General features: G+C 61.3%; 1 protein-coding gene across 1 annotated transcript in view; it reads left to right on the forward strand.

Annotated features, from left to right (window-relative positions):
- Positions 1–17768, forward strand: part of MYCTH_2294970 (uncharacterized protein) — a 28440-nt gene extending 10672 nt beyond the window's left edge. Inside the window, exons 3-8 of the mRNA XM_003658720.1 lie at positions 68–206; positions 302–691; positions 786–863; positions 948–8179; positions 8249–15763; positions 16044–17768. Coding sequence (XP_003658768.1) covers positions 68–206; positions 302–691; positions 786–863; positions 948–8179; positions 8249–15763; positions 16044–17612 — 16923 coding nt within the window. The 3' untranslated portion in view covers positions 17613–17768. The remainder of the gene's footprint in view (positions 1–67; positions 207–301; positions 692–785; positions 864–947; positions 8180–8248; positions 15764–16043) is intronic.
- The last annotated feature ends 446 nt before the right edge of the window (positions 17769–18214 follow it).

An 18214-nucleotide genomic window follows, 5' to 3' on the forward strand; every position in this document is an offset into this window, starting at 1 on the left:
TGTCACTGTTCCCTTGCCTAACACGCGCGACGTGCCTGATGCCTGTGTTGACACGGAGTCGCTGCAGGAACCTACCGAGCCGCTCGGCTCTCGCTCCCCCGATCCGTCACCGGAAAATGAGGCGCTCAGTAATGTCGTTGGCCAGGATGCTCAGCAGTCGGCAACATCAGATGAGACCCAGGCTGATACTGAGGTTTCGGAAGAGAGTAAGTTTGTACATACACGGCCGGCCGGCAGTTGAGGTTAAGGTATTAGGTAGGCGGGCTTGTTTGCGCTGACTCTGCTGTTTGTTATAATAAAGAACTTCCAAGCGAGGAATCAGCCGCGGTCGGTGCCGAAACCAACCCTCCGGCTTCTTCTCCCAAGAAATCCAAGGAGAGCAAGAAAAAACGCAACAGCCTGTCGGATCCGGAGACCGGGCCGGCAGCTATGCAGCAGCAGACCCAGCCGATTCCCGGTGAGCAAGGTGACAATGCGGAGCGCGCCCCTGAAGCTGCCGCCCCTGAAGCTGCCGCCCCACCGGAGGCTACCGAGAGCACCACTGAACCACTGCCAAGTGGTGCAGCGAGCGCCGAGCCCGCACCAATTACAGCCGCTCTAGCCGCCGAGCAGCAGCAACACGAACCACTCGTCGACCGGGAGCCTGACCTTGAGCCTATTGCGTCTCAATTACAGGACAACAAGAAAGACGGTAAGCAGAGGACAATAACATTTTTTTTTTTTTTTTTTGGTTTTCACTCACGATATCTTCAACGTTGGGGGACTGTATGCTAACTGGCTTCAAGGACTTTCTACGTCTCGGTCCGCTGTTGATGAGACCCAATCATCCGTGCAACAGGACACCGCGGCCCAATCAAGCGAGGGTGAGCCCCCCCCCCCCCCGGCCCCCCTTCCCCTTCCCTTAGGGCCACACACACTATGAACTCACAACTCACATGAGGTCACAGCTTCTGGGGTAAACATCGCAGCACCACCATCTCCAATTGAGACATCGGATGAAGCTCAGCCAGGTCATACCGTGCATGAACAGCCCTCCTCTTCCTCGGACCCAGAGCCTCAACCCGACTCCGCATCCCAGGACATGGCTCGCGAAGAGGATCGGTCCCCTTACAGCCTCCTCAACAAGACCAAGAGGAAGAGGAAGAAGCCCAAGGCTGACGCAGAACCATGGCCCATGGGATCCCCGGAACTACCCGTGGCTCAGCCACCCGAGATCCCCCCCTCCTTCGAGAGCCGCGAGTTCGACCGCGTCTTCGGCACACAGCTCAGTACTGTCGAAGAGGTGACCGAGCCGCCGTCCGAGTGTGCCGAGAGCGACGGCCGCTCGCTCATGTCCAACGATGACAACAGGTCCGTCCAGCGCCGCAGGTCGGTCGTCTCGGAGTCCTCGCGCACCATTTCCTCCCTTGGCGGCTCCGAAACCACTGCCGGCGCACTGGCCGATGATGAGAGCGGGGAGCCCCGTGCATATTCGCTCAAGAGGGCCGCTGCCAAGAGGGAGAAGAAGGACAAGACCGCCAAGAAGAAGCGAAAGAGCTCCGTCTGGGACGAACCCTGGCCGAGCAGTGAGGCGTCGGGTGCCGAGGAGTTCGCCGAGCCGCTTACTGAAGGTGAAGGCGAAGAGAAGGCCATTGACGAGGCCCAACCTGTGCCGCCCGAGGGCGAGGGCGAGGGCGAGGGCGTCGTCGACGAGGCACAGGTTCCTCCGGTTGAGGGGACCGAAGAGGTGCCGCCAGATGTGGTTCCTCCTGAGGAGACTCCGGTCGAGAAGGAGATGCCTCGGGAAGACGGTTCAACAGACGATGTCCCACCACCATCAGATTCAGCCGTGGCGCCCGAGTCCGAGACAGCAGCCGCACAGGAGGAGGCTGCCGAACAATTGGCTGCCGAACAACCAGAGAAGCCGCCCGCTGACAATGACGCCGTTCCCGCGGCCCTCACAGAGGAGCAGGAGCCGGCACTGAGAGCTGAAACCTCGCAGCCACCTCAGGAACCCGAGGCGCAAGCCGAGCCCGAAGTCGCTGTTGGCAAGAAGTCCAAGAAGGGCAAGAAGAAGAAGATGGCGTCTCAGACGCTAGAGTCTAAGCCTGAGCCGGAGTCCGAGTCTAAGCCTGAGCCTGAGCCTGAGCCTGAGCCTGCCATCCAAGCCGAGGAGGCTGCTGCTGCCAAGGCTGAACCTTCGCCAGCCGAGGACGCCCCGGCGGAGACGAACACCCAGGAACCTTCGCCTATAAGTGCGGAACAACCCGCCGAACAAGCTGAGCAGGCGGCCGAGCAGCCGGCCGAGCAGGTGGCCGATGAACCCGCCGTTGAAGCTCCTCCACCCACGAAGAAGTCCAAGAAGGACAAGAAGAAGGCGAAGAAGGCAGCCAAGGAACAGATCGAGGCCGAAGCCCAGCCGTCAGCCGAGGTCCCTGTCCCCGAGGAGACTGCTCCTGTTCCTGAAGAGCCCGTCCCGGCTGAGGAGTCTGTTCCCGCTCCCGTCGAGGAACCTGCACCGGCTGAAGAGCCCCAAGTCGCTCAGGAGCCAGCACAGCTTGAAGAGCCGCTGCCCACCAACGAACCTGTTCCTACCGAGGAACCCCACGCCGCCGAGGAGCATGCAGCCGTTCCCCAACCGGAGCAAGAAGCGACTACTCAACCAGAGGAGGAGACCGCCAAGCCGTCTGACGCAGATGCGCAGGCAGAGGCTCCTGTCCAGCCCGCAGCCGAGCCCGAGGAGGCACCTCTTTCCCGCAAAAAGTCTAAGAAGGACAAGAAAAAGAAGAAGGGAGCAGCTGTGCAGCAGGATTCCCAGCCCACTTCCGAGGCTCCAGTGTCCGTTGCAGAGGAGCCGACGCCGTTCGCGGGCGAGGCAGCAGCTGCGGCGGAGGAGCCAGCACCGGCCGCCGAGGGGCCAACGCTGGCAGCCGAGGAGTCGCTACCTACTGTGGAGGAGCCAGCACCGAGCTCCGCAGAGCCCACCTCACCCTCACAAGCTGAGGTTCAGGAGCTTGCGCAAGAGGTCTCCGAGCCTGTTGTTGAGACAGCACGGGAAGCACAGCCCGTGGACGTGCCAACCGAAACCCTCGACGCTCCGGCCGAAGAGGCTTCGCCCGCACAGAGCAAGAAGTCGAAGAAGAGCAAGAAGAAAAAGAAGGGCGCGGCCCATCCAGAGCCAGAGCCGGAGCCTGCCCCAGAGGCTCCCGAAGCACCCGCCAGAGAGCCGGCTTCTCCTCCCTCAGCAGAACTTGAGCCCCCCGCAAAAGAGACACCCGAGGATACAGCCGAGACAGCTCAAGAAGGTTCCGAACGTACCGCCGAGCCTCCTGCCGAGGCCGCTCAGGAGACACCCGAGCCTGCCGTTGAGACAGCTCAGGAAGCTTCCGAACCTGCCTTGGAACCTATTGCCGGAGCTGTTCAGGAGACACCCGAGCCTACCGTTGAGCCAGCTCAAGAACCCTCCGAACCCACCGAGGGGCATGCTGTCGAGGCCGCTGAGGAGACCTCCGCCGTTGGGCCAGCTCAAGAAGCCCCCGAACCTACCGCAGAGGGCCCCGCTGAGGCCGCCCAGGAGACTTCTCCGCCTGCCGCTGAGCCAGCTCAGAAGGATGATGCACAACCAGTGGTTGCTCCCGTCGAAGAAGCAGCCGCTGAGCAGGCGCCGACCAAGAAGGGAAAGAAAAAGAAGAAGGGCAAGGGATCCAAAAACGTGGAATCTGGGTCTGCCTCTGGTACCGCCACACCGGCTGTAGAAGAACCTGCCGCTGTCACAGAGCCCAAGCCAACAGTCGCTGATCCTAGTCAAGAGAACACGGAGCATGAGCCTGCTGCGCCAAAGTCCGTGCAGGAGGAGCCTACGGCAACATCTGACGTGGTTCAGGAGTCCACGGAGCCACAGGCCGTTGTGCACGAGCCTACTCAAGAGCCCGATGTGGCTGCCGTCGTCGAAGTGCCCGCACAACCAGTGGAAAAAGCCCAGCAGTCGCCCGAGCAGAGCCAACCGGAACCCGAGCCGGCACCGAAGGAGCCACCTACCGAAACCGTTTCGGGGGTTCCTGCCGGGGGGAAGAAGAACAAGAAGAAGAAGAAGGGCAAGGGCTCCAAGTCTCTAGACAATGAGCTGCCTTCTGGCACGGCAACTCCGCCTGCAGAAGAGACGACGACTCCTGCTGAGCCTACTTCTGCTGAGCCTACTACACCTGTGGAAGAACAACCTGCCCCTACTGCTGCACCGGAGACCACCTCTGCCGAGGAGCCTCAGCAGGCGCCTGAGCCCACGCAAGCATCCGAGACCGTCAATGTAGACGAGATTCCTGCTCAAATTCCGGAAGAGATCCCGCCTCGGCCTCAAGAGAGCCAGCCACAGCCCGAGTCAGTACAAGAAGAAGTGGCTGTAGCTGAGGAGGCGCAGGATACCCCGGCCAAAGGCAAGAAGAGCAAGAAGAAGAAAAAGGGCAAGGGCGCAAAGGCTGCTGCCGAATCCGAACCTGCCTCGCCGGCTGACACGACGCCAGCGCAAGAGACGCCCGCTGTTGTCGAAGAGCCCAGCGTTGCCGCTGGGGAGCCTGCTCCCGCTACCGAGGACTCGGCCACTGCCACTGTCGAAGAGCCCAGGGCTGCCGCCGAGGAAGCTGCTCCTGCTACGGACGAACCGGCCCCTGCTACGGACGAACCGGCCCCTGCTACGGATGAACCGGCCCCTGCTACGGATGAACCGGCCCCTGCTACGGATGAACCGGCCCCTGCTACGGACGAACCGGCCCCTGTTATTGAAGAAGCAGCCGTCGTCGTGGAGGAACATACCCCGGTTACCGAAGAATCTGGCCAGGGAGATCAGCCGGCCGTTCCTTCGGAAACCGAGGCCGCGCCTGTTGTCGAGGCCACTCCGCCCGTACCCGAGCCCGTGAGGCAGGAAACGCGACCCGAGGAACCCCAGGAGGCACCAGCCAGTAAGAAGTCTAAAAAGAAAAAGAAGGGCAAGGGATCTCAGGTCCTTGAACCCCAGCCTGAGCCTGAACCTGCCGCTTCTCCTGCGCCACTCGAGGAGCAGCCCGTTACCGTCGAGGAGTCTGCGCCCATTGCTGAAGAAGCAACGGCTGCCATTACCGAGTCAGCCGCCGGTGAACCCGAGGTCCCGAATGTACCAAGCGCCCCTGTTCCTGATGTGCCCAGCTCTCCCGTCCCTGAGGTGCCCGGCGAGCCTCCCCCTGAAGTTCCGAGCGAACCGGCACCTGAAGTTCCAAGCGAACCGACCCCTGAGCCGCCGAGTGATCCGGTCACTGAGAGACCAGCCTCCGTTCCCGAACAAGCGCCCGAGGAGACTTCTGCTCTGCCGACCAAGAAGAGCAAGAAGGACAAGAAAAAGAAGAAGGGCAAAGGCCCGCAGACACCCGAACCCGAGCCCCAGGCTGATACCACCTCCGCCGCTCCTTCAGAGGAACAGTCGCCTGTCGAGGAGGCTGCCCCGGCTGCCGAGGAACCCGTCCCTACCGCCGAAGAATCAACTCCCGTGGCTGGAGAGTCTGCCGCCGTGCTCGAAACGTCTGCTCCGCTTGTGGAAGCCCCCCCTCCTATCGTGGAAGAGCCGTCTTCCGCCGTTCAGGAACCTGAAGTGACGGTGCCCATGTCCGCTGAAGAGGCTTCGCCAGTCACAGACGCGTCGCAGCAGCAGGAGTCCCAGCTCGCAGAGGGCACAGAGCCACAAACCAAGAAGTCCAAGAAGAAGAAGGGCAAGAAGGGAAAGGGCAAGGCTTCCGAACCCGAGGCTGAGCCTGTGAATGAGCCTAAATCCGAGCCAGCTGCTGAGATCAACCCGCCATCGTCCGAGGAGACCGTCAATGTTGCGGAAGATGCTGCCCCTGCACCTCCATCCGAGGAGCGTGTCGTTCCTACGGAAGAGAAGACCGCCCCTGCGGAAGGACCTAGCGCCCCTGCCGCTGCTCCTGAGGAAGTGGTGCCGGTGAGCGAGACTACGCAGCCAGAGGCCAAGGCCGAAGACGAACCGGTCGTCGTCGGGGGAAAAAACAAGAAAACGAAAGCCAAGATTGCGGCGCTCATGTCTATCTTCGAGCCTGGACCAGCAGCCAAGCCTGCTCCTACTGTGAAGCCGCGGCCTGCTCTGCGTGATTCCCTTCCTTCCGATAAGCCCGCTCCTGCCGATGAGCCAGTTCCTGCTGAGCAGCTTCCCCCCGTTGTCGAAGAGCCTGTCACTGCCGAACAGCCTGCTCCCGTAGCCGAAGGAGTCAAGCCCGATGTTCAGGAATCTGTTGCTATGGACACGCCAACTCCTGCACTGGAGGGAGTGCCCGCTGTCCACACCGACGAATCGAGCGCGGCAATCCAGGAGCAACCCGAAGCAGTACCGGAACCAACCTCTACTCCTGAGGAGCCCAAGCCCGAACCTGCTCAGCAAGAGGTGCCAGCCGATCAGGAAACGCCCGCGCCGACCAAGAAATCCAAGAAAGACAAGAAGAAGAAGGGCAAGGGCACAAAGGTCCCTGAATCGGAACCTTCCGCTCCTCAGGCCCCAACCTTTGCGGAAGAGTCCACCCCTACCGAGCAACCGACGACCTCCCAGGAACCAGAAACCGAGGGTCCAGCTGAACCATCGACTGAGCCGGTCGCTGCCGAGAAACCAGCCCCTCCTGTGGTTGAAGAGCCAGCACACGCAGTGGTTGAGGAGGTCAAGCCAGCCGAGCCTAGGTTGGCAGCCCAACCGGAGCCCGAACAGGCTCCGGATGTACCTTCTAAGAAGTCCAAGAAGAAGAAGAAGGGCAAGGGATCCAAGACTGTTGAACCCGAGACTTCTGGAGCAAGCACACCCGCCGTCGTTGAAGAGTCGGTTCCAGTTCCCGAGGAGCCGACGCCAGCAAAGCTCGAGGTTGAGACTCCGGCAGAGAAGCCTGCAGAGACTGCCGAACTCCTTCGTCCGGAGGCCACCGAGGCGGTTCCGTCACCCGACGCCGGCGAGACCATCGCAGCTTCCGAGGCTGCTGAGCAATCCACATCCACGGCAACGGATGAGCCTAGCTTTCCCTCCGAAACTTCTCGGGACCAACAAGATGGAGGTCTCGACCTCCCCACTAAGCCCGTTGAATCTGAGGCCGCCTCGGAGCCTGTCGCCCCCCCTCTCGAAGAACCAGTCGTTCCGGAGGAGCCGACGATTCAAGAACCTGTTCCGGAGCCTGCGCCCATCGAAGAGACGTCATCCGAGCAGCCTGCCCCAGTGACCGTTGAAGAGGTTGCTCCGACTCCCGAAGTAAGCCAGGACGTGCAGCATGAGCAAAGCTCTGAGTCCCAGACCAAGAAAAAGAAGGGGAAGAAGGGCAAGAAAGCTGCTGCCGAGCCCGAGACGGTTTCTCCTCCTGCGCCTTCCTCTGCTCCAGAGCCCTCTCCCATCGCAGTCGAGGAGCCAGTCCCTGCACAGGAATCACCACCTCTTGAGAGCCAGCAGCCGCCCGTCGATGAGCCAACAGTTGAGACTTCTCCCACTGTCCCTGCCGAAGCGCCAGCTCCTGGATCGTTGCAGAGCTCACAGCCTGAAGTGGTGTCTGATATCCCGGCCAAGAAAAAGAAGAAGAAGAAGGGAAAGACGGCCTCTCTTGAACCCGCGCCGGAGCCTGTTTCTGATCCTGCACCGCCAGCCACCGAGGAGGTGGTCGCTGTCGCGGAGGAGCCACCCACCTCAACTGGCGAGGACGCGAAGCCAGCTCCCGAACCGTCGCAGCCTTTGGACGAGCCAACAATTGAGCAGCCTACCTCCTCCGTCCCTGTCGAAGAACCTCACTCAACGCCGGAAGCTCCCCCCGAGTCCGCGGCTGGCGAAGAGCCCTCTCAACCTTCTAACGAGTCTGAGGCCCCAGCTTCGGAAGTTCCGGTCAGGGAACCACCAGCCAACGAGGAGCCCGTTGAGGACACAACTAGGGACGCGGTGAGAACTTCAGCGGAAGCGCAGACAGAGCAAGTGTCGGACCAGCCAAGCAAGAAGTCCAAGAAAAAGAAGAAGAAAGGTTCCAAGGCCTCTGACTCCGAACCCGCCTCCGGTACTCTCACCCCTGCACAAGAGCCCGAGGTACAAGAAGCGGCACCTGTTGTGGAGCAGCCAGCAAGCATTCAGGAGACGGTTGGGACTAGCGAAGAGGTGCAGACCACCAGCGGCGATATTGAGCAAGGCCCCGCGCCCGCTGAAACCGAACCCGTAAGTCGAAGTCGAACTCTCGTCGAAGATATCTAACCGAAACTGATTTCAATGTTAACATATGCCCAGGCCCAAGCCGCTGAGCCTACTACCCTTGCCGAGGATCCGGCTCCCGTCGTGCCCGACGTCAACGAGGGGACAGAGTTTCAGAAGGCTGTCTCTGATTCCCTCGAGGCCACTCAGCCAGAAACCCCTGCCAACGAGTCCTCTGCTGTTTCAGCTAAGCAGAGCAAGAAGGCCAAGAAGAAAAAGAAGGGCAAAGGCAAAGATGCCGAGCCTGAGCCTGAAAAGCCCTCAGCCGAACAACTGAGCTCAAGCGTTCCTGAGCCTGAGACAACGGAACCGGCCAATACACCGGCTGCAGACCACGATGCCGGCGCTCCGGAACCCATCCTTGTCGAGGAGGCCCAAGGAGCCCAGGATCAGGACACAACCAGGGATCTCCCGGAGAACAAGCAACCAGAAGGTCAGCCAGAGGTTCAGAAAGAGGTCCAACCGGAGGTCCAGTCAGAGGTTCAGCCAGAGGTACAACTGGAAGCTCAACCAGAGGTTCAGCCAGAGGCTCAGCCAGAGGTACAACCGGAGGTTCAGTCAGAGGTTCAGCCAGAGGTGCAACCAGAGGTACAACTGGAAGCTCAGCCAGAGGTTCAGCCAGAGGCTCAGCCAGAGGTACAACCGGAGGTTCAGTCAGAGGTTCAGCCAGAGGCTCAGCCAGAGGTACAACCGGAGGTTCAGTCAGAGGTTCAGCCAGAGGTGCAACCAGAAGTGCAACCTGGGGAGGCCCACGAAACCGTCTCGTCGGAAGCACAGCCGCAAGTAGCTCAAGGGGAGCCCATCACAAAGAGCAAGAAAGACAAGAAAAAGAAGAAGGGCAAGAACAAGATTGCCGAGCCCCAGCCTGAACTGGAGCCCACAAATCCCAGTGTCCCCGAAGAGCCCACTCCGGAGCCGACGGATGATGCAATACCTCTGGAACCCGCTGTTGCTCGTGAGGAACTTCCACCAGCCGACGCGCCGGAGACACCCCAGGAAGTACCCAGTGGTATTCCGCTCGAATCGCAGCCTGAAGAAGCCACAGAAACTGCTCAACCCGACATGCAGCCTGCAGAAGTAAATGAACCTGCTCAGGCGGATACGCAGCCCGAAGAGGCGCAAGTGAGCCCAGCTAAAAAGAGCAAGAAGGACAAGAAGAAGAAAGGCAAGAACAAGACGGCCGCGACGGAGCCTGAACCTCAACCTGAGTCCGAACCTCTCAGCAGCCCGCCTCCCGATGCACTGGACTCTCCTGATCCCAACGCGCCGGCCTCTGTTTCTGTGGAAGATACTACTAGCGCTCAGGTTGAAGAGCATATTGAAGAGCCGGCCCCAGATGTCTCGGGCTCTCTCGAGCAACGGGCTCCTCAGGAAATGCCACAAGATGCCGCCGAAGATGCGCCGGTTGCGCCGACAAAGAAGAGCAAAAAGGACAAGAAAAAGAAGAAGGGCAAAGGTCCTGAGTCCACCCAGCCTGAGCCTGAGATGGAACTTGCGGTTGAACCAACACCTGAGACGTTGGCCGAACCCCTGCCGGAGCCCGCTCCCGAGACCGCTCCCGAGCCCGCATCCGAGTCGACCGTCATTCCCGAGGCAGAGGCTCCTCTTCCTACGACCGTCGAGGATCCGACCGTTGCGGCCGACAAAGATGCCGCCCCTAGTGCTCAAGAACCGCTTCAACAGCCCATAGCTGAGGCGTCTCATGTTCCGCAGCAACAACAGCCGGAGCAGATCCCCGAAGAGGAGTCCCAGGACCTCCTGGCAGCGCCTGCAAAGAAGAAGGGGAAGAAGGACAAGAAGAAGAACAAGGCTGCGGCCCTGGTGTCCATGCCTGAGTTCGAGACGACTTCTCAACCTTCCACTGACTCGTCTCGAGATGTCGTTCGAGATGTCGTTCCGAGCCCCGAGCCCGCCCCCGAGCCCGAGCCCACCTCCGCCCCTGAACCCGCCGTCGCGGAGCCGGCCGAGTCCCAGATTCCAGTCGCCGTCGAGTCCGAGGAGGTGCCTGCCAGCGAGGCCCAGCAACCCGCGCAAGAGTCTAGTTCAGGGGTTGCGGATGCTCAATCAAAGGAGCTCGATACCGCGGTGGAGCAACAGCCGCAGCCTGAGGAAGCACAGGACGCACCGATCAAGAAAGGCAAAAAGGGGAAGAAGGGCAAGAAGAACAAGGCTGCTGAACGCGAACCTATCCCTGAGCCTGCTCCTGAGCTCGCTGCTGAGCCTACTCCTGAACCTGCTGCGGAGCTTGTTGCTGAGGCTACTCCTGAGACAGCTGCCGAGTCGGCTCCTGAGCCTGCTACCGAGCCCGCTGCAGAGCCTACTCCTGAGCCTGCCACCGAAACTGCTGCTGAGCCCGCTCCTGAGCCTGCTGCAGAGTCTGCTCCCGAACTCGCTACCGAGCCTGCTGCCGAGCCCACTGTTGATGCTACCTCCGAGCCCACGTCGCAACACGAACCGGCTGCTGAACCTCCTCTTCCTGATTCCGCAGTTGAGCCAGAACAAGCGGGCACCGAGTCACAAGAGCTTGCGGTCTCTGTTCCCGCCGTGCAGGAGGAAGCTACCCAAGAACAAACCGGAGAGGCTATCACCGAGCCTAGTGGTGTCCAACCGCAAGATCTCGGCGCCACGCCTGCGGAGCAACCAGAGGAGGCATTGGGCGTGTCTGTCAAGAAGGGGAAGAAGAAAAAGAAGAGCAAGAACAAGACCGCTTCTCCCGAGTCGGAGCCTGACACGGCGCCTATGTCTGGGCCCGTATCGGCATCCGCCTCCGAATTCGTCCCAGACGCTAGCCCGACTGGTGATGTTCAGGAACATATCAAGCCAGAGACCGACGCATCACTCGCCGCTGTCGCTCCTGATCAGGAACCAACCTCGCATGAGGTCAGTCAAGAGCCAACCCCGGAGGGCACGGGTACTCATTCAGGGGAGGCTGACTCGTCATCTGTGCCACAGCAACAGGCGGAGGAGACCCAGGATGCTCCTGTCAAAAAGGGCAAGAAGGACAAGAAGAAGAAGAGCAAGAACAAGGTTGCTGTTCCGGAATCCGAACTGGAGGCCGTGGCCGCTCCCGCTCCCGCTCTCGAATCTACGCCTGAGGTGATGGCCGAGTCCGAACCTAAGGGCACCCCGGACCAGCCCATCTCTGGGGAAGATGCTCCGAATCCATCCGTCTCGGTGGAAGAAAACATCAGCGCCGATGGTCCAGCTCAGGAAACAACTACGGAGATCTTGGATGCTCAAACAAGAGATCTTGGTAGCGCAGCAGAGCCGCAGCCGCAGCCCGAGGAGACGGCGAGCGTCCCGGCCAAGAAGAGCAAGAAAGACAAGAAGAAGAAGGGCGGCAAAGGCAAGGCTACTGCGCCCGAGCCAGAACCCGCAGCCGAGGCATCCCCAATCGTGGAGGCACCAGCAACCGAGACCTCTGCCCCCGTTGTTCCGGAGCCCGAGACCCTGACACTTAGGGGAGTTACCGACGAGCCTGCCGTTGAGGCTGCGACTGAGGCTGCGCCCATGCCAGAACCTGAGTCTACCACTGAGCCGGTTGTCGAGGTCATTACGGAGCCTGGCACAGATACCGTCGTAGAAGTCGCAGCTCCCGCTTCCGAGGTTGTAATTGAGGTCCCTACTCCAACAGAGCCTGCTCCCGAAACCGTAGCAGAGGCCGCCCCGGAATCTAGCTCAGAACCCGTCGTGGAATCTGTTGCCGGACCTCCTGCTGGACCCGTTCCTGAGCCCATCACCGAACCCGCCACAGAGCCTGTCACCGAGCCCATCGCTGAGGCCGGTCAAGAGGCACAAGTAGAACCCGAGGTGGCGCCTGCAAAAAAGGCCAAGAAAGACAATAAACGCAAGGGTAGCAAGCAGCTTCTTTCCGAGCCTGCTCCCGAGGCCGAAGCACTCAGCACATGCCAAGACGAGATCGTTGAAGCGCCCACCGAAGAGGTCGAGGCCGTCCAAGAAACATGTATTCCGGATGCTCCAACCGAGGAAGCCATCCAGGGGGAAAGCAAGGCCGACGACAACCTCTCGACCGAGTCCGCCAAGAAGTCAAAGAAGGGCAAGAAGAAGGGTAAGCAAGCAGGTCTAGAGCCGGAGACCGAAGTTCCGGCAGCAGAAGCCGAGCCGGTCCTCGACGTTCACGAACCACGGGATGTCTCTCTCGACGACGAGGAAGCCGTCTACGGCGGACCGAGCCGTGAGGACGGGGAGACTTCACCCATCAAGGAGACCGAACTTGGGGACGTCGAACCCGGCGAGGCCTCTTCCGTGTTGCCCGGCAAGAAGCCAAAGAAGAAGAAGAAGAAGGGCAAGAAGGCGCTCGAGCCTCTGATGGGTTCCGAGGATGTTGCGGGGACGGCAGCCGAGGAGGCCTCCACTGCCCCGGGACCACTGCAAGACGAGGCGGCCCCCCTGGCTCAAGAGGCACCTGCGCAGGTTGACGAGGCTCGTGGCCCCGAAACTGTGCAGACCGAGGAAACGCCTGAGACGTCTGTGCAAGTTCGGAAGGGCCCTGCTCCTGAAGGTGTGCAAACTGAGGAGGCGCCTGTGGAGGAGGTTGAGGCGACGCCTGCGCAGGTGGAGAGCGACCCTGTTCCTGAAACTGTGCAAGTTGAGGAGACGCCTGTGCAGGTTGAGAAGGCCCCTATACCCGAGGCTGTCCAGGTCGAGGAGGCTCCCGGTCCTCAGGAAGAAGGTCAACAAATCAAGGAGATCCCTCCTTCGTCGGAGTCTGTCCAAGTGGACGACGAGTCCGCTCCTATGCCCGAGCCCGTCCAGACTGAGGAACCAACAGCTCGTGAGTTGGTGGTGGAAGAGTCCACTCCTGGTGCTGCCGATGGCGCTGCAGCAGCAGAGGCAGCGAAGGAGGAGGAAGTGGTCGAGTTCACTGGCAAGAAATCCGAGAAAGACAAGAAGAAGAAGAAGAAGGGCAAGAAGACGGATTCGGCCATTACGTCTGGCTCAGAGACTCCGCAAAGTCAGGAGGAACCGTCCATTGCGGATGTCGGTCCGGCAGCAGCGCTTGGCACAGCCATTACTGCGGGTGTTGCTCTCGCTGGAGATGAGGCACCGACGCCAAAGGAGGCCGCCGAAGATGACTCTGGGCTTGTCGGAAGGGAGAGCAGGAAGGACGAGAAGGAGGAGGAGGAGGAGGAGGAAGAGGAGGGCGGGAGCCCCGTCGCAACGACTGGGGACGAAGCTACGCCTGAGGCGAGCTGGAGCAAACAACAGGTTCAGACCGAAACAGAGAAGCAGGCAGAGGTCGCTGAAGGCGGGCCTACTGCAACTATCGAGGAGACGGGCGCAGACATGCCGGTCGACAAGATGCCAAGCAGCCGACGGCAAACCCCAGGCGTCGAGAAGGTCGAGATGCAACCTGCAGTGTCGAGAGCCGGACGGTCACCGAGTCTTGGCCCGGCAACCATCGGCCTGGGCCTCATCACCAACCCACCGGAGCCGTACCCCGAGGACGGGCCATCGCCGAAGCTCCTCAGCGGGGTTCATCAGGCTCCCTTCTCGCTCGACGCACAACTGGAAGCGGCGCAACAAGCGGACAGGGAGACGGGACCATCACGAGAGGGCCGCCGCATGACCCATGAACCGCCGTTCGAGTACGATACGAAGCGGAAGAAGGTCAAGACAGAGGAGCTGGAGGCTACGGAGATCTCGGAGCCGGTCATCTCGGCTCGCGAGGTGGAGGCCTGTCTCGGGGAAGACAAGGGTTCGGGAGAGGAGGTCAAGAGGGACGTGGTGGTGGTGGAGGAGGTGGAGGACGAGGGTGGCGTCAGTGCGTTGCCGCCCGGCGCGCCGCTTCCTGAGGGTGGTGCTCCATTGCGCCCTGCGGAGAAGTATGGAGACGAGCAGGAGAGACAGGAAGGGGAGCAGGGCAGCACGGGAGTGGTTGTTACGGAACAGGAGAAGCAAGCAGGAGAGGAGGTCTTGGGTGTTGAGCACGCTACGATGGAAGTGGACCAGCGGGAGCAAAAGGAGATGGGGGTGGAACAAGAAGAGCACGGAGAGCCAGCAGAGCCTAAGGCTGAGAGGAGCACCGAGGAGCGGGCAGACGACGAGGAAGCGAGCATGGTCGTCGAGTCTCTCAGCGGCCCGGGCCTGGGTCGTATGGATTCCGAAACGATCCCGAGGTCACTCCGAGAGCCATCAGCCGCGGGGGAGCTGTACGAGGAGGAGGAGAAGAAGAAGGGGAAGGAGAGGCGGGAACGAACGGCATCACCAGAGCCGACGATGCAGCGAGCTTTCTCGTTCCCGGACGACATTGCGGACGAAGAGGTATTCAGGACCAGAAAGATGGAGGAGGAGGAGGCGGAGGACAAGAAAGTGGACGAGGCGGAGGCGGCGGCGGCAGCAGCAGACGAGCCGGTCCGGCTCCCGCCGCCGTCGAGCTTCGCCGAGTTCATGCGGTCGCAGACTAGCCTGCCGCCGGTGCAAGAGGAGCTCTCAGACAGCGAGCCGAGGGAGAGGGAGACGGAGCAGGAGCAACAACAAGGAGAGCGGACAAAGGCAAGGGCGACGACCTGGCAACACAAGCGAGGCAGTCTCGAGGTTCCGGATGCGCCCGAGCCCCAGCGGGACAGCGGGTTCTCGTCTGGGTCCGGGCACCTCTCGCAGCCGCTGGGAGGCGGCCACGAAGCTCTACGGGACAGCGGTGTGCAGGGGCGGTCAGCGTCGCCGAGAAATTCCGGGGAGCGAGAGATTGGAGACTGGGACGGAGAGACAAGAGAAGTAGGACGAAGAATTGCCGGGGGGTCATCGTCGTCACCGTCACCGTCACCGCCGACACCGCCGCCGACGACGACACTGCCGACGACGACGATGACAACAATGACGACGACGACGACAATGACGACGATGAGCGGGCAGCGCGGCAGTGGACAGCGCGGCAGTGGACAGCGTGGTGGCCAGCGCGGGTTTGGCGCCGTCGTCGGGCCCGATACACCTACACCGCGCCTGCACGAGCCCTCACCGCCGCCGCAGACTCCCGAGCCAGAAAAATTGCTGGTCAGCAAAAAGCGGGCCTCGGTGGCGAGCCTGCGCAGCAGCCCGACCGACCACAACACAGGCCAATCGCCGCGGCCCGCCGACCCCGCCGCCCGCCGGGTGCCGTCCAATACCAGCGTGGCCCGCCTGCGCACCCCAGAGCTGCCTGCGTCGCGGCCTGACAGTCCAGGCAGCGCCATTGGCCTTGCCAGCCGCCGCGGAACCACCCCACCGCTGCAGCTCCGCCGAATGGACAAGCGTGCCAGCGGCGACCTGCGCGCCGTGTCGCTCAGCCAGAGCCAGAGCCAGAGCCAGAGCCAGAGCCAGAGCCAGAGCCAGAGCCAGCGAGACTCGCGGGTCTGGGTCTTGGCGGCGGCCGACCAGCACCAGCAGCAGCAGCTTCAATCCTCGCCGCTGCCCACCACCACCGCAGCATCAGCAGCCGCAGCAGCAGCAGCCGCTTCTTCAACCACCTCTGCCTCTCGAGCTGCTGCGTACAGCACGACGCCCGTCGCTAATGAGGGCCGTGTCCGCGCCAAGGACATGACCGATGTCTACGTAAGTTTAATCAATTCTGGTTTTTTTTTATTTCTTTTATTTCTTTTTGGGTATTCTTCGTCCCATGTTTATTCATCTTTCTCCCCTCATTTGCTTCGTCCGATGGATGGATTGAATCGATCGATTCAATCCATCCATCCATGGATATCCATCCATCAATCCAATCATCCCATCAATCAATCTCCCTAACAATCGCATTTTTTTTAAAAAAAAAAAAAAACACAAAAACAAAGAACAAAAACAAAAAAATGCTAACCCGGCGCCCGCTTGCCCGCTTCAGGATGGCTACGGCGAGGGCCGCATCGGCTCGCCGCGCTCCCCGACCCGCCCGCACAGCATGCGGCGCCGCCAGAGCATGCAGGTGCTCGAGCTCGAGGCCCGCGTCGAGCAGCTGCTAGCCGAGAACCGCATGCTCGCCGAGGCCCGCGCCCAGGCCGAGTCGTCGCACTCGCACCGCACCGCCACCGCCCTGGCCGAGCGCGAGGCCGAGATCGAGTCGCTCAAGCGCATGCTCAAGGAGGCCAACGAGGTCATCGACCGCCTCAAGCAGACAAACGAGGGCCTGCGCAGCTCCACCTCGGCCATCGCCGTCAAGCATCGGGAGGACCTCCGCCGCGCCGAGGCCGACCACGCCCAGACCGCCCGCGAGCTCGACTCGGCCCGCGCCTCGGCCGCCCAGCTCGCCCGCGCCGCGCAGGAAAAGGACGCCGAGATCGCCCGTCTGCGCGCCCAGCTCGACGCCTCGACCGCCCAGATCCGCGAGCTCCAGCAGCAGATCCTCGACCAGGCCCGCCCCGTGGACGACCCGGACTTCCTCGACCCCCACGACATCGACTACTTCGACCACCGCTGCCAGCAGCTCTTCGCCCACGTCCAGCAGTGGGTCCTGCGCTTCTCCAAGTTCAGCGACATGCGCGCCTGCCGCCTCACCTCGGAGCTCAGCGACGAGAAGCTCATCGACCGCCTCGACAACGCCGTCCTCGACGGCTCCAACGTCGACACCTACCTCGCCGACCGCGTCCGCCGCCGCGACATCTTCATGAGCGTCACCATGGCCATGATCTGGGAGTTCGTCTTCACCCGCTACCTCTTCGGCATGGACCGCGAGCAGCGCCAGAAGCTCAAGCACCTCGAGAGGCAGCTCGTCGACGTCGGGCCCCCGCACGCCGTCCGCCAGTGGCGCGCCGTCACCCTCACCCTGCTCTCCCGCCGCCCCTCCTTCAAGAAGCAGCGGGACCAGGACACCGAGGCGGTCGTCCAGGCCATCCTCGACACCCTCTCCAAGGTCCTGCCCCCGCCCTCCAACCTCGAGGACCAGATCCAGTCCCAGCTCCGCCGCGTCGTCCGCGAGGCCGTCGGCCTGGCCATCGAGATGCGCTGCCAGCGCGCCGAGTACATGATGCTGCCCCCGCTCCAGCCCGAGTACGACGACACGGGCGAGCTCACCGAGACCCTCTCCTTCAACGCCGCCCTCATGAACGAGGCCTCGGGCACCCCCGGCCAGACCAACGAGGAGCTCGAGGCCGCCAACGCCACCGTCCGCATCGTCCTCTTCCCCCTCGTCCTGCGCAAGGGCGACGACCTCGGCAAGGGAGAGGACGAGATCGTCGTCACCCCGGCCCAGGTCCTCGTCGCCACCTCCCACACCAGCAGGAGGGGGTCCCCCGCCTCCTCCGCCGCCGCCGGCAAGGGCGTCGGCCGCATGCTGACCCCCGTCTCGGACGCCGGCGGCGCCAGCCTCGAGGCCAGGAGCCTTGCCGGCGACAAGAGCCCCAAGGGCAGCGTCAAGGGCGGCGCCGGCCTCCACAGCGACCTCAGCATGGAAGGCGGCCCCGGCGGTTATCTCTGAAAGAAAGTTTTCAACACCTGCGGTTTCTTACTGTCTGACAGTTCAAACCACCATCACCATCACGAGTGTGCGTATGTATGAAGAAGATGATGATGAAAAAAAGAAGAAGAAAAAGAAAAAGAACTAGGAATGGGTCGAAACCTCGATGAGACACGAAATGCAATGAGATTTGACGGGATGAATGGATGGATTGGGAAGGGCATGCATGATACATGATATATGTGTTATGGGGGGAGCGAAAGGGAGGTAGAAGGGGGAGGAAAAAAAGACGACAATGGTCAATGACTGGAGATTTGCGTTTCGAGCTTTGTTTTATGACGATTTTCTCTCTTTTTGTCCTTTCTTCTCCTCCTTTTTTTTTTCTTCTCTCTTTATTGCTGTCAACGAGGAGTTGGGGTCTGCTTTCTCCGGTCCTTCTCTTTTCTTTTCCTTTTTTTTTTTTTTTTTCCATCTTCGGGCTCGGTTTTGATTCATATATTTTATACATGGACGATGATGACGATTGATCAGAGCGATGCACGTTACCGCTGCCATGATGTCAATCTTGTGCGCTATTTGTCACTCGAAATTCCCTTTGCTATTGTTTAGACCTAGTTGATACC

This window comes from Thermothelomyces thermophilus, chromosome 1 (assembly GCF_000226095.1).
Source record: "Thermothelomyces thermophilus ATCC 42464 chromosome 1, complete sequence".
In the NCBI taxonomy this organism is placed as follows: Eukaryota; Fungi; Ascomycota; class Sordariomycetes; order Sordariales; family Chaetomiaceae; genus Thermothelomyces; species Thermothelomyces thermophilus.